The sequence below is a fragment of the Convolutriloba macropyga genome, chromosome 5 (assembly GCF_964194025.1).
Source record: "Convolutriloba macropyga chromosome 5, txConMacr16.3, whole genome shotgun sequence".
NCBI classification, from domain to species: Eukaryota; Metazoa; Xenacoelomorpha; order Acoela; family Convolutidae; genus Convolutriloba; species Convolutriloba macropyga.
In genome coordinates this window covers 4,420,868-4,437,436 of record NC_134472.1, presented here as the reverse complement: position 1 = coordinate 4,437,436, position 16,569 = coordinate 4,420,868, and the positions used below count along the sequence as shown (strand labels likewise).

Sequence of the window (16,569 nt, the reverse complement as noted above, 5' to 3'; positions counted from 1 at the left end):
TTCCTAACGTTTTTGTCAGTTTTTGATATTCGTCCATTCTCAAGTGCGAGAAAACCTATTCCACTATCTGATAAAAAGTTACTGCATGGTATTTAGTTTCAATGGATTTGTTTTCAACAATTTAACCTTCCGACTTTTGGAAATTTTTTGATAAAATTTGCAATTTTTTTCAATTTTTTTTTTCAAATCATTTGTATTTTTATTTATTTTTTAATGTCTCAGTAGACAGGTAACCTCATCCAGTGTTTGACAGTATGTTATTAAATAAATGTTAAAAGCTAGGGGCAATTGATTGGCTTTCAACATTTTAATAGAACGAATTTCTATTTTTTGAAATTTGAAATATTTTCTAAAAATTATTGCCTATCGATCTGTGATCCAATGAGTTTTTTAAAGCTTGGAATTGGGTTACTGGATAGCCTCTAGAGACAAAGAAATGATTCTGAACATATTTATATCATGATTTTCAGCAACTTTTTCTGATAATTGGCAATTGATTTCTTTTTTTTTTCTTGAATTTTTTGGTCATTTTCGAGTTAATCATCGATCTTCAAAGGCCAATGAAAATTTTTCAGGTCTTGCAGATATAATACTGGACTGATTTCAGAAACAAAAATTGATTTTAAATATATTTTTGAAATAGGTTTTGTTAAAGGGAAAAAATTTTGCCATAGGTTTGAAAGCTTCGAGTTTTAGCAATGAGTATAGTTTGTTTAGTTTTGATTCTTTTAATTTCTCAATTTTTTAATTTGATTTTGTTTTTGTTCTGGGTGGAATTGTTCAGTTGATCTGCTGGTCAGGTAGAGTATGTCTTAGTTTTTTCATTCAATTCTTTGAATTGTATTTCAGGACTTGTCCTGCTATGTTTTTTTTATTTCGTCGTCATGATTTTTGTTACGACCATATGACGTCACAGCCACTTTTTTTTCATTCGTTCATGCAATTTCAACTGAATTGCATGTGTGACGTCACATTTTTCGCTCTTAGTGGAGCGAGTTTTTTTGTTCATGCGCGTGATTAAATTTTTGGTCACACTTGACTTACCTCACTCTCAAAAATGACTTCCTCACTTTGAAATTGACTTTTATTTACTTTGATTCAAAGAGAGAAGGTCAAATGGGTATGTGTCACTCTAAATGAAGGTGATTTGAGATCAGCTAATAGAGGCAGCAATAACTTATACAGATTTTTAATCAAAATATAACAGATCAGCCTTCAATGAAAAGACAAGTTTTTTTGGTCTGTCTTTTTTACTCTTTTTTTAGACTGCCGATCTACGAATCTATTGCGGCTATTTTCTGGCAATCTGCCAGCTATGTTAAATTTATTGATTTTTTAACGTGAAACCTTCTTTGTTTCACAGTCAATTACTGTGTGTCATTTTTGTTGGTTAGAGTAAAGGTTTCAGAGAAAATTAATGTAATATAGAAAATATTTAATAAATATTTGCAGACTACAATCCAGTGTAAGATTTCATTCTTTTTAGCATTTCTGTAGCATTCTTTTTAGACGTGGTATGGCCACGACTACTTCTCAAGCAGTTCGAATGCAGACACCTACCTCGGGGGATTAGATTTCAGCTTCATCATTTTCAATGCAGTCGGGTTGTTCATTATGGGTCCACTCGGAGATAGGTGAGCAAAACTTTACTGAAGTCAGGAAGTAAATATACAAGGAACACATATCACAATTAAAATATTTCAAGTACACAATTCCAAAAAGTTTTATCTCGCAGCGTTATATTTTATATGACAAAGTATTTCAAGAAATGAAGAACATAACGAAAAGGATTATTCGCCAGACCAAATTAACTGGTAATAAGATCCACTCGAACGCACACTTGTAAATTCTCAGCTCAAAATTACATCGTACGGATAACCTCAAGACGTGCACACCAAATAAAGTTAAGGTAATTTTACTTTAAAAACATCCTAACTCACCTTAACTGTTAAGGCAGATTTGCCTTTCCATTAACGCACCTTAACTAACCCTAACTTTGCCCGAACTTTACCTGAAAAGTTAAGGCCTTACTGCCTTAAATTTTACTACATCATAGGCCCAGGTCGCCTCTTCCTAGATTTCAAACAAGGATCATATATGATTTCAAACAAAGCATAACGTATTTCCTAGAGCGGTTCTTGCATGCAACGAGTCAATGTTTCATATATCATATATGACCTTGTATGATTGCCAAGGTTTTTTTTCAACTTCTACCAAAAATGAAAATTATATATCTGTTCATAAAATTGACACAAGTGTTCATGAACAAACCAGACAAAGAGGATTGGTAGTGCTTGTTTGCACAGATTATACCAACCGGTCGAACTTGAAACAAAAAATAAAAAGACGAAACATGTCTATCCCCAATTATAGATTTTAGCACAGTCGTGTTCTTGCTTGATAAAAAAAGTAGAGGCTTTTTAAGGCAGCAATAGTTTCATAGTTTCTTCGACAACTTTTTCGAAAAAAAAATTTGAAGACACGTGAAAAAAAAAATTTTCACTACTAAACCCATTGCAAAATAAACCAAAACTTTTCCAAATTTTGTTCTATTGTCAGAAACAAGATACTAAGGAGTAGGTACAGCAGATTTAATTTCTCCAAATCTGAAAAAAATAGTTCTGTACATCTTAAGCATACAAAAAAGAAAATTGACAAATTTGAGGACAACAGAAAATGTATTCCACAAACAACGCGCATAAAAACAATGCCGTGACAAGAAACCATAAAAAGACCACAGAGTTAGAATTGTAGCACAAACTAGATGGCAAGACTATATAAAGTACGCAACAAAAACTCTGGTTTTTAACCAGTTTCATAACTGATAAACGCTAAATCAGTCAGTCGATCGAAAGTTAATAATCTGTTCACAACAAATTTTTGGTCATCGAGCATTAACGTTTCATCAAGCGAAAAGTAAATTTAGAGCGGAAAATCTAGCTATGTTTTTTAACAGGTCTCAGACTGAAATTGGTCACCAATCAAATTCGTTCAAGAAACCGAAAATTTTAATTCCAAGCAAACAGTTTTGAGCGATTTTAGAAGTTATGTTTAATAAGAAATCAGCTTTGCTTCTTCTCAAAAATAAAGCATATAGAACCTTTATAACAAAAAATCTAAGCGAAAGTATTCGTAACCTACGTAAAAAGTTCTCTGTTCAACGATATAATTTGGTTATTTCAATTTACTCGGCAACAAGTTTTGATTTGCCAACTGGCGTGATTATTTCAAAAAGCTTGTAATTAATATATAAACTAGAAGAATTAAAAACACGATTTTTACTTTCCAAAAAATTTTCATTAAGGATATTTTTTTTTGCCCGATGTTTTTTATGTGTTCAATTTTGTAAACAGAGATGCTTATGTTTTCATTTATTTTTTTTTCAAAGTTTGTTTCTGTATGACATAATTCAAGTGTTTTTTTTTCATACCGAAGCTTATATGTTACATTAGAGTGAGAATTCATTAAGTGAGAAAATGTTTTAATTTTAAGACTGTTCGATCTTTAAGGAAACAAATTGAAATTAAATAGAAAGTTTTCATCTTTTTCAAAACCTTGAGACCTTGCGGTCGAAATAAAACCAGACAGGAAAATAGAGCAAATAAGAAAGACGGTCTTTTTTATAGACCAATTTGCTGCATTGATAAAATGCATAATTTGTTGTTTAATTGTGGCTAATCAACCAGTTTTCTAATGTTTTTTTCTCCATGGAGTTATCCAAACCTGAAATTTTGTGCACTGACAGTTGATACTGTTGAGAATTGATACTCGACTAATGAAGATATGAAGAGAAAATTGATGTATATATACAATTTAGGTTGAAAAATTGGAGGAAACTCATGTTGTGTGTGGCAATGACTCTCTCAGTATTAGCGGTAGGTTCTCAATCCTTTTCTCAATCTGTTTGCACCAACCCCCCCCCCCCCACCCCCGAAGTTCAATTTTTTGTCACTTTTGGATACTTGTTTGATAATGGTAATATGTCGGCATCAGAGGTCAACTGATGGAATTTGTTCTTCGATTACATTAGAAAATAACTTGATAAAACTATTCTTGGACAGCTGATAAAAAACACGAATTATTCAACACGGCATTAACAGAGAAGAGCCGCAGAACTTAGACAATTTTTGCAGATTTATTCAACTACCAGGACTATTTTAGCTGTCATAATACACTTTTTATGAAAAAACATTCCGCGTGCTGGAAAAGCCTGCAAAATTTAGCAACTCGTCCGCATTATACTTTTCCAGTTATGATGTAGTTGCGGCAACAGGGGATATTTCTTATGTAACTAATAAGCTGGGGTGGGGGGAGTTTAATTTGTCAGCTATCTTTTTAGTTGCTTGGAGTGATCAAACACCATAACATTAAACTTTTTCCATATCCAATCATTTTATATATTTTTTCTGATTTATAGAACACGCTATATTCGGCTGTATGCTTCAGACGTTCTTTTTCGGCTGTCTGCCCGATCACATCGCATTCTTCAATCTGTTCTACCTCCTGTGTACGTGGGCACTGAATGGTCTAGCCCAGTCTCCGGTTATCCCTCTGACTCTGGCTATGCAGGCAAATTGGTTCGGAAAGCAGAGGTACAAATTAGCAGAATCGATTGATGGTTTCGGTATTGTTTCTGAATTGTACGTTAAATCAAACTGCATTTACACGAACTGAAAAAAATTAATGTACTTGTAGCACTAGAAGAATTCAACATTTAAGCAACTCAATATTGCAGGCAAATGATAGCGCCCAGATTTCAACATTCCGAAAAGTTTAACTTCAAGGCCTGTCTTCTCAAAGACAGAAGGCCAAAGATAGAAAATTTACTTTTAAACTTGAAAATTTGGTTATTAAAATTAGTGAATATCAGAGGTTTCCGGAGAAACAAAAAACAGCTATCCTACATAGACGCACTATTATCCGGACAGAAAAATGCTTAATAAAAATATTAATATGCAAAAGTGCCAAAGTCGAGAATAGTTTTGTTTCAAAAAATCTACAAAAACAACTTTCATCAGGTCCTATTTATAACCGCCGCAAACTGGCTCATCACGGCTACAGTAGTGTATAATATGTGCTATCCGAACACCTCAAAAATTTGGCCAAAACGTAATTTATGTGACTTTAAATTAATAAACAAGGAGGCTCGGTAATTTGAGCGCGCACATAAGGTTCCGACCCCGCTCATCCACATTCTAGACTTAATTCGCTGCCAAAAGATGAAGAGAAAGAAAACTTTCAAAAACATACACATCGTTCAATAAACAACCAAAGAAATACAATAATGCCACTAATAATACGACAGAGGGCCGATGAAAGTTGTTTAAAATAGGACTGCTAGAAAGGACAATAAAAAAAATCAAACAACCAACTTTATTTACGACCAAAACTCGATGTCTATAATAAAAAAAAATCATAACAAAAACAAACTCGCATCAGATAAAAAGTACTTTGTTAGAAAAGATATGGCATCTGTCCCCAATGCAAATGGTCATCAGGTTGACATAAAAGAGCAAATAGGTGAAAAGTTCAAATATACTTTTTCCATTTTTGAATACAATTAATTTCACAGTTATTAATGTCATTAGATATCAAGTGAAATCAGAAAAAAATTCATTTATATCCACATAGTAGGCATTTAAGACTTGGCAATATCCAATGTTTGATTGCGCAAAAATTTCAAAGCCAATTGAATCACCAAAAACAATTAATATATCCAGATGGCACATATAAAAGGCATAAGCTCTTCAACAAAAACAATTAATATATCCAGATGCGCCTCTTTCCAACATTGTGCATTTTTTCCCACATTGCTTTCTTTAATTAGACTAGTCAATTATGTGATAATTCAACACGGAAACAAAATGAACTAATAAAATATGCACTTATTATCAAAAACAATGGAAAAATTGAATTAGTGTAGTACCGAAAAGAAATCATTAGTTGAATATAGAACCGTCACGGACATTAATTTATAACTCACGGAAAGCCGTTCCCGACTGTTTCTACTGATACGGCACCCAGAGTTGAGTGAAATAAATAAAATAGTAGCAAAGTTCAGAAATTCATCGACATTTTCTCAAACCAAATTTATTCAATGTCGGACAGACATTATATAACAACTAAAACAAATGTCTATGTTATATTCTACTTTCTCAAAGCTAACTCCATCTCCGATTGTAGACACTAAGTCACTGGGCTACAAAAAGTATGAGAAATTAAAGCAAAACGCAAGAAGTCCAATAGCCTTAAAAACCATGAGCTTAACTCTGAAACCATAAAATATTCTCGCTGGGTCTCGTTTATTGTAATTAGAATCTCTCATCAATTAAGCCCTGATTTGAAATTCTTTTCCGTAATTTACACAAAAAACATTTACATAACGGATATATTTTGAAAAAAAGGTCGCGCCCCAATAAAATCTGAAAAACTTTTTCATAGGATGGATGGTTAGATCAAGATCAACTCAGATATTGCCGTGCGCCTAAGAAAACACTCAATTGTTGAAACAGTTACAAAATAGGTCAGTTCTGTGCAAAGTTTTTCAGTTTGTCAAATAAAATAATGCATTTTCTATATTTCTCGAGTTTAAATTTGCAAAAAATTGGCGAAATTTTAAATCCAGAAGACTCTTAAAGCCAGCTGGAGTACAACTAGCTTTTTTGAGCTTAAAAAGAATATGGCCACAATTGTAAAGAGTCCTGTTCCCGCAAATTCAAAGCAAGTGAGTTAGAAAAGCCCTTTTTTCGACAAAAAATTTGAAATTTAAAAAATTTAGCATAAAATCTGACCAAAAAACTCGCATCGAACAATTAGGCAACCCTCATTTATCTTAAGAGATAAAATCAATAACACTACAGTTAACAATTTTCACATATTTTAGCAAAATTGACGAAAATTTGGTCAAAATTGTCGAAAATTTGGTCAAAAACGTGAATAAAAACAGGCGAATTACGTCTAACATTCAAACAATTTTAAACCTCGATAACTCCCTATAAAACACGAAACTTGAAAAAATCTTTTTAATTCCATATTCTACGCTGGACGGGTTTTCTAATGATACCACTCACAACTCTTTACGATTATTATATCGATCGGCCAAAATTGCCTGAACAATAAAAAACCATTTGAGTATATAGTTCCTCCCCCCTCAAGAGGGGTTGGAGCAAATAAAATGAAAACTGCCTAATCGGCAGATTTTTCACATAAATTACGTCTTTTTAACAAATTTTTTAAAGTTGCTCGGATAGCACGTATTATTCACTACTGGTTACGCTACAACAACCATAGTTAGATAACCCCAGAATAGTTTTTTGTCGGTAATCTAACTACTTTTGTCAAATGTAGCTACGGAAGGTCTTTTTGACGAAACGCAGAACGTCTTCTTGACACCAATATGAAGTAAACCCTAGCGAAAAACAGTTGAAGCGGGACGGATTGAAATGGATTAGTGCCAATTGGAAGACCATTTGTATCTACTTTCTCCAATTTAGGTTACAAGTCCTTTTTTTTGGTCTTAATTTACATATTTGATCTAAATTTGCATAGTTGGTTAATTTTTTTGGTTAGATTATTCAGATTATTTGGCCCCAATTCTATGACGGGATCAAAAATTCAACAAACTTGGTGTCCTGCCTGTCCCAAATTGCAAGCAATAAAGAGAATTGGTTAGTTAAAAGAAGCCACTGGTCGTAAATAAATGAAATAAGTCCTCCACCTCGAAGAATTCTGATAAATTATAGTTGTCTTCCATTGCTCTTTTCCTGAAGTCCTTTAATTCCGCTGTTAAGTCATGTTTTATTAAAGTTTAGAGTAGTTTTGCAACCGTCCGGAAGTAATTTTCCACTTTCTTGCGACCAGCACTTTTTGAAATGTAGCAGTAGAAATACTGGCTGTACACCTTCATCAAATCAGAGACTGAGAAGACACTATTCTCTTTTATATAGAGAGAACTCCACTAACTATAGTCAGTTTATTAGAGTAGTTGCACGATGTGTATATCTCTGACTCCGGCATTACTCTTTTATACATCGTTATAATTGAATTATACCTTCAGTGTTTTACAGAGTCGATTAGTCTGAGAAATATAAGTAAGTCTACTTCGCGCGCAGAAAAAAAGCAGCCCTAGCTCTTTATACTTTAAGGCTGTAAAAGGAGCCCATCCTGGATCTGCCCTAACTGGTGCGACCAGTGAGTTAACAAACTCTAATCGTAAAAAGAACTGACACAAAATACACTATACTCTCTTGAGAAAAAAAATTAGAAATAGTTTTTATAATCTTTTAATCTTTCTTCCTTTAAAACTTCGAAATCGGGGAAAACAACCCCAACAAAAACACAAAGTCACTAAACAATACATATTAACTAGATGAACCATCACACTGCTCTGAATTCCTATAATCCAGACACACATTCTGACAAACTACAATTAGCTGTTCTTACAAAATAGAAAAAGCGTCTCGTACGCAAAGTTTTACCCTTTCAAGTCAAACACTATCAACACCAAGATGAAATAAATATACTTCTAAACACAACAAAACAACTCAATTATAATTATTCTGCAATAGAGCAACAGCTTCAGCCTCTCCTTTTTTTATCAGATAAAGCATCACAAGTTTCACGAACTGCTTTTCTTTCATACCTAATCAAGATCTACGGAACTCAACTCACAAAGTGCTCGATTCTTTTTATTTGAGATTCTTTCACAAACACTTATATTGCTCTCATATACGACACTTTATTTAAGCCATTATCAGATACACTATTTGAATTTCTTAACGGAGTTTGGAAAGAAATACAACCCTTAGATAGAGAAGTTGCATTTAGAAAATCCTTTTTTGAACTTCTCAAACGTCTAGCCTCCACAATTAACACTGCTGCTTTACAGTCACGAGAAAAAAAGAGTACACAAAATTGCTAGACAAGAAGTTGAAGGTTTCACCCACCTTCTTAAAACATACAGTTACCGTATAAATGAGCAACGCTATTTAATTAAAGTAGCGAGAAATAAAGCAGGGAGAAGTTAAAGCGTGAAAGTTTTATTACGTCATACTTCTTAAGCATTTAAGGCTTATCTATTCTAATATGCGTGCAAAGCCCACAAAAATTTCGTTTAACATAATCTTCGTTGAGCCTACTATTAAACTAAATCGGTAGCGCTCTTTTTAGGACTAATATTTTTTTGTTTCGAAAAGGTATCGTTGAGCGATCTGAGCCAAAAATTGGCCCAAACAAAATACCTGCTAACAAATACAGATAGATTTGCCGAGCCCTTATGATATAAATTTTTGCCTTGACGTTACTGACAGTTGCTACTAGACTTTGCTAATCAAATTCAACGTTCCGATAGATTGTTATCAGCTATATTTTTGGTACGCAACCCGTTTTATGCGTGTTGTTTAGCCTAATTGTTGTGATAAAATTATTTACATAGTCGACTGAGACAGTTAGAAGTCTCACCTGAGAGTCGGTCTTGACCAATTTGAGGGCTCAGGAAGAAACCGAATCATTTTGATCACAAAGAGATTTTTCATGGGACTAATAGAGAAATTCCTTATCTAACCATCCAGTTAATCACGCAGGAACATCAATTGAATAATTGACCCAGTTCCTATACTGTATTTACGCCTAGACTGGGCACCGAACTTATCATCAATTCTTGACGACACACCGAGTTTCCCAAAAACTCATTTTATTATCAATCGCTGCGGAAGTGCGAGTACCCTTTGCAGTTTCAACTGACACCACTGTGACGCCATAAAAAAAATCTGAACAGCACCATGACGTATGTGGAAGTGGGCAGAGTTGGAGATGATGCTGGAAGTGGTGGTATTTGAATATGTCCACCACAAATGAGATCTCCGAAACAGCTCCAGGAGGACTACGTCGAGCAATAATGGAGCAGTAATGCAGCTTTGAAATCAAGAGGTGGTGATATCAACAAGAATAAATTGTAAGAAAAAAACCTCTCTGTGACGCAGTAAATTATTATCATGTAGGCAAATCCAGTCACCAAACCCATTTCCTATCGTAAATAGCAAGTTTATTCGAGTTGAACGGTCACCAATAACCCTCCGTTACAATTTTTTTTTGAAAACAACGAGTTTGACAAATTCTGTTCGAAATCCAGAAAAAACCAATTTGCTGTGTTTTTTTGCAATTTTGCCATAAAAACGTAGCAAAAATAAACAAATATTTAAAAAAAACCAATTTTGAAAAAAATTGTCTCTAATACCTTATAAAAAAGTTATTAATTGAGGACGTAACAATTGCAGAAGGTTTTCGATTTGAAAAAAATGGTCAAATTTTCAATTTTTGCAAAAAAAGTCATATAACTGATTTATTTTCCCAATTTGCGCCCTTTCTTGGATTTACCGCATAATTGTGGATCAATCGACATATAAGATTGCATTATTAAAAGAAAAAAATCTGAAAGCCAAATATCTTTCAATATCGTTTGGCTTTTGAGCGAGCTTCATTCAATAATGTACTGAAAAAAGATTAATGGTTTTTAACCTGCCTTCAAGCACGCTATAAAAACTGCGCCTCAAGTAAGACGAAATTGTTATAAACTTAACTTTTACGCATTACTGGGTTTAAGTTTCAACTCTAACGCTGTGAAAGTCCGAAAAACAGCGCAATTCAAGTTGAGTCATTTCTTTTATGATAAGAGGCGCCTAGTTGTATAGCATGATGTGATGAACAATTCGCTTTGACGTCATCGAAGCAATAACAATAAGACTTTAACACTATCGCAGCTAATTGCAGTGCCTGAAAAGTATCAGGAGCCTATAGAAGCCATAGTGTATTAACCCAGAAAGGGAACTCATGGTATTTACGATCACTTCAAGCGTAGTACTCTAGTTACCATCCTTTTTGTGAAAAAATTTGTGTCTAAACGTAAACAGAAACACCCTGGTTTAGTTAAAGAGTACAGAGCTTTACATCAGAAGTCTGCGCTTGAGCTGAAAACACTCACAATAGTCTTAGCACATAACAACCTCCACACTTTGATAACACGCTCCCGAACGAAAAAACTTTCTAAGCGCTGTCGGAAAACGCTTCGCACCTGTCATGCGCTTGAGGAGGTGGAACTCACCCAGGCCTTTGATAACTTGAATGTTTCATAGTCTTGCCTTGTTTTTCGGGTCTATCTGCTGACTGGTGGTGTGAAATAGTTTACTCACGAGTTAGGCGTTAGTTTGTGGTTGGTTCTCTCCAATAGTGCTTTACTAAACGTTTCCGTTCTTCGCATTCTTTGAAGTATTCACTACCGTCTTTTTTCCGCAGGTTGTCTGGTTTTTTTTTCCGTGTCCGTCCTTTTGCTTCCGTTTCGCCTTGTTTCTTTCTTTTCCCCGTTTATCTGTCGTATGCTGTAGTATGTTGATTTTTTGCTCTGGTAAATTCTTCTCTGCTAGTATGCTGGTTGGTTCTTTAGTCTCGCTGCTCGCTAGGTTGTAACTTAAGTTCATTCAAGAGTTACGGCTGGTTCGTTTCGTTGCTTTCACCACACTAGTTTGCTAGCAATTTGCTGTAGATTGATTAATAATGTTAGTATGGACTCTTGTTCACTGGGTATAGTGGTTTGCTAGGGTGTGACCTTAGTTTGTTCTGGAGTTACGGCTATTTTTTTTCTGACCTTTTCGACTTTTGGGAATACTACTTCGTTGCAGTAAACTGTTTTGATATTGGTAGATAAATTACCATAATGACTAGTGCTAGTTTGCCTGGCAGGAGCTTCTCTCCTTCTCTCTAGGATGTCAGTTAAATTTGTTCTGGAGTTACGGCTATTTTTTTTCTGACCTTTTCGACTTTTGGGAATACTACTTCGTTGCAGTAAACTGTTTTGATATTGGTAGATAAATTACCATAATGACTAGTGCTAGTTTGCCTGGCAGGAGCTTCTCTCCTTCTCTCTAAGATGTCAGTTAAATTTGTTCTGGAGTTACGGCAAGCTTGTATGGTTGGTTTGTTGCTGCGATCCGCTAGCATTGTTCACCCGCCTCCTCGCTCGTTGCTTACCGTCTCCCTCCCGTGCCATCCCGGCATTCCGTTCCACCGCGCATTACTGCCTCGAGTTTTCTATCCCATTCGTATCATTTTCTCGTTTCGCCGAGCGCCGTCCATCCGACAACTATGTCTCGCCCGCGCCATTTTCCGCTTCTTCTCGCGCTATTCGCCCGACGCTCCCATTTGTCCTTCCGGTTTCCCCTTGCGTCGTGCGTTGCCCTTTCGGCGTCTCCTTCCCTCCGTCCCGTCTCCCGTTCTGTCCCATGTCGCACTTTCTGCGCTCACCGCACTTTCTTTATTTCGCCGGTCACTACTGTACTCGACAAAAACTTTGCTCATTGGCGGTTTGCTAGGTAAACCGTTATACTAGGGTTTGGTTTAAACCATTTTTTTGTGTACATATGTGTGTGTACTTTTGTAATAGTACCAAGTTAACCTTTTGATTCCTGTTTTGATAAGAAAATGGCAACATTGCAGGACAAATTCATCAAACTGCGAGAGAAAAATTAGAGGCTGACCTTAATAACATCTATGCTGAAATTAAAAGTGCTCTGGATAAGCAAGACAGGAAAATTAAGATTGAACGTCTAATTGTGAAGTACAGGATGCTTTTACTAGAGTAGTTGATAAGAATGAAGAGCGCGTTGATCTGGTACAAAAGTCTGAAGATCAAATGCTGCGTGTAAGAACCTATTAAAATGGTTAGAGACTGTCACTAAGAAAACTGACGATTTCAATGCTGCTGCTCGAGGGTACATCAATTCGGTGCAAAACAAAGAGACAGCAGAGCAGTATACCTCTCATCATTCAAGATCGGGTTCACAAATGACTTCCTCAAAGGATCAAGTCAGCGTCAACGAGACTTAGAAATAGCAAGACTTAAAAGTGAGGAACATGAGAAACAACATAAGGCTGAGCTGCCCATTGCTAGACATTGTCTTGAAATTAAAACACAAAAAAATTGCCAAAATTGGAATTACAGCAACTTGAGGAAGAACATCGCAAGCAAATAGCTGCTGCAGCCCTTGAGGAAATTGAGTTGGTGACAAAACCATCATCAGACGTATCTAGTGCAAGCGAAACGAGCGAGCTCCTTACTGAAAGAAATTCACTCAAGAGCTAGCAACTTGTTCAAGATTGGGTCAATTCGTCACCGGCCGGGAACATTGCAGATGTTGCAAATGAACCGAGTTTGCACTTTTCTGGTTCCATCGCCCAATCCAAGCAGGCAATTGTCCTACGTTTTTCTTCAACTCAACCTCTAAATTTACACTCAAGTGTCAGATAGTCAAGTTGAGGCTAACATCAACCTCCCTGTCCATGAGTCGCAAGAACTAAGTAGTAGAACCAATGTAACCAAAAATGCACATGTTGCAAACAACATCATCCAAGAGCTGCAACAGCCTCAATATACGCCTTCATCAGCTCCAATAAACTTTGGTATGCCCGCTCATCTAAGCGCCCCCAAACACGGCACAACTTAATGTAGTCAGCCCTTTGCGTTCACCTCCTCTACTAGCACCTAATCCGCCACAAGCACGCATAAATGTACCTGCCCCCATTTCCCGTTTTAAACCCCGTACCACCGTATTTCCTATTAATCCCAGTTGCATTCCGTTTTGCTCCTTCGCCACCACAAGCACTCCCACTACACGCCAATAACCCCGTGGCGAATAATGTCAAACCGTTACGAATAGACATTTTTGTACCCCAATTAGTTCATCCACCGCCGCTGCAAAAAATGTATCAGTCCCAAAATTTCGTCCGCATAAACCACGCAGCTCCTGCTCCTCCGTACCCAAACGTCTGCCGTTTTCAGGCAGCAGTACCGTCTAATGCAGTGCCTTTCATGAGTTTATCTGTTAACATAATCATCGTACAACTGGGCCCGTTAACCAACCCTCAGATCCTTAAATTGCTCTGCTCCTCCTTTGATTTACAAGCAGCAGCATGGCCCCAAAATTACTTGACATCAGGCTTCATGCAAGCGATTCCATTTAGTTCTTTCACAGATACCGCCCCCACCTTTGTTACTCCGATCAATCCGCCAACGTATGGAGCTACCAATCCGAACCCGTTGTATTGGGGTGACCCTCCGCATCCCACAAATTCGGCTCCTTGTTTGAATACCGCGGATTTGTTAAAACAGTTGGCGGATGTAATCACCTGTAAGAAGAAAGATCCATTGCCCGAGTGAAAGTTGTCAAAGTACAGTGGTGATCCCATGCAGTGGCATGAATGGTTCGGACAGTTTAAAAGTGCCATGGACTCCCGATCCTTGACTGATGATGTCAAGTTAACATTCTTAAAAACTCTTGTAACTGGAAGAACTAAAACCGCCATCGCTGAGTTCGCATACTGTGGTAAAATGTATAAAGGTGCACTTAAGACACTTGAACGTAATTTTGGCCCAACCCAGGAAGTAGTCAGTAGTAGACAAACTGAGCTCTTTTCCACCACTAAAAATGCACAAAAGTGATAACATCATAAACTTTTATTCAACAATTTCTTAAAAACTCTTGTAAGTGGAAAAACTAAAACCGCCATCGCTGAGTTCGCATACTGTGTTAAAATGAATAAAGATGCAATTAAGACACTTGAACATAAATTTGGCCAAACCCAGGCAGTAGTCAGTAGTAGACAAACTGAGCTCTTTTCCACCACTAAAGATGCAAAAAAGGTGATAACATCATAAATTATTAAGCAACAATTTCAAGTCTAGTTGGGGTCTTTAAATCACTTTCATATGACTCAGATCTTAAGAGCGCCTCTTTTCTTAACAAGGCTCTGCAAAAAGTGCCGACCAATCTGAAAGGGTCTTGGTCACTGTTCACAGTGAAGAAACATTGGGTTAAGCCAACACTCCTTGATTTCAACGAATGGTTGAAGGAAAAGCCCGAGTCAAATGACTTAACTGAACAAACTTCATCAAAGAAAAGGACTGAAGATAACAACAACTCAGTAGTCGAGACCAAAGTTGCCTCAAGAACTTTTGCTGCTAATACGTTAAGGGCACTCAGAGACCAGCATTAACATCGGCAACGCCTCCGAACCCTCGCTGCATTGTGTGTAAAGGTAATCAGCGCATCTTGTAGTGTAGGGTATATAAGGAAAAATCTCCCACTCAGCGGGCAAAGGTAGTGGCAGAAGCAAGACTGTGCTTCTCATGTGTGAGAAAAAAAGCATATGTTCAGGCAATGCCCAAATACTAGGAAATGCAGGTAGGACGGATGCAACAGCTCCCCCAATACACTTCTCCATGGAGCTGAGAGGGTTTATCCATCAATATCTCCTTCATCCAACAACAAAAGTAATTCTAATGCTGGCACAAGTCAAAGTAAACCTTCTAGTGTCCAATCATCAAGTAAAACCAATATTTTGTCATCTGTGAGTAAGGTGAAAGGCCTCCTTCAGTTGACTGAATTACAGTTGACGAGCACTTCTGGTAAAGATACCACGGCATTAGTTTTGTGCGATACCGTTGCAGTAACTCTTGCGTGTCCAATGATCTTGCAAATATACTTGGTTTGCACGGTACAGCATTGAAACTAACAGTCAAGGGTATAAATATCAAAGAGGTTGTAGACACTAAATTGGTTGAACTGACTGTAACACCACGTAACAACCAAGCATTTGAACCATTAAAGTCATTCCTCACGTCAAGGAAGATTTGAACGTACGTGCCGACGTGATCAACATTAAAGCACTGCAGGACACCTACCCGCACTCAGCAGTTCTGGACCCAGTTACATATTGCTATGAAAACTTCGAGATGATACTTTGACAGGATGTGTATCATGTCATCCACCCGTTAGAGTACTTCGCTGCCGACGAGAAGTGCTCGCCCTACGCTGTTCGCTTGCCTATAGGTTGGGTTCTAAGTGGCCCTATACCGGCGTCTTCAAGGTTTAGTCTTGACTTGTTTTAAAGCAAGTATGGAGCAGGGTTTTGAAATTGCTAGTCAGGTAAAACCTTGGTACGACATGGATTCGTACGGCACACTCAAGCAAGTAGACCCACAATATGCCACGGATGCACGTGCGCTTGATATTCTTGAAAACACCAGAGTGCATAATGGAAAAAAGTATGATGTCGGAATGCTATGGGCTGAAGATAACATCGAACTGTCCAACAATTAGTTCTCAGCGCTGGTTCAATCAAAATCATTGGCAATTCGGCTTGCGAAAGATCTTTTTTTAAAGGAAAACTATTTGAATACCATCAATGAGGACTTCAACAAGGGCTACGTAGTAAGGGTCAAAGATGCTGAGAAGGTAAAAAAGCGCTCGGAACGAGAATGGTACCAATCACACCAGCCAGTTTTCAATCCGATTAAGCCAGACAATAATCGTAGGGTACTAAACGGAGCAGCTAAATTCCATGGCGCATCTCATAATAAGTCATTACTCACCGGGCTTGATTTACTACAAAACCTTACCTATGTACCCTTATTGTTCAGACAACATCCATTTTGCCGTATCCGCCGACATCGAAGGAATGTTTCTCCAATTTGGAGTGTTACCATTTGATCAGCAATCATTGCGCTTTTTGTGGCAAGAG

At 36.9% G+C, this 16,569-nt stretch overlaps 1 protein-coding gene across 1 annotated transcript in view; it reads left to right on the top strand.

Moving 5' to 3' along the window:
• LOC142339693 (sugar phosphate exchanger 3-like) overlaps positions 1–16,569 on the top strand; it is a 51,396-nt gene that overhangs the window by 6,606 nt on the left and 28,221 nt on the right. Inside the window, exons 3-5 of the mRNA XM_075389912.1 lie at positions 1,510–1,634; positions 3,818–3,875; positions 4,447–4,592. Coding sequence (XP_075246027.1) covers positions 1,510–1,634; positions 3,818–3,875; positions 4,447–4,592 — 329 coding nt within the window. The remainder of the gene's footprint in view (positions 1–1,509; positions 1,635–3,817; positions 3,876–4,446; positions 4,593–16,569) is intronic.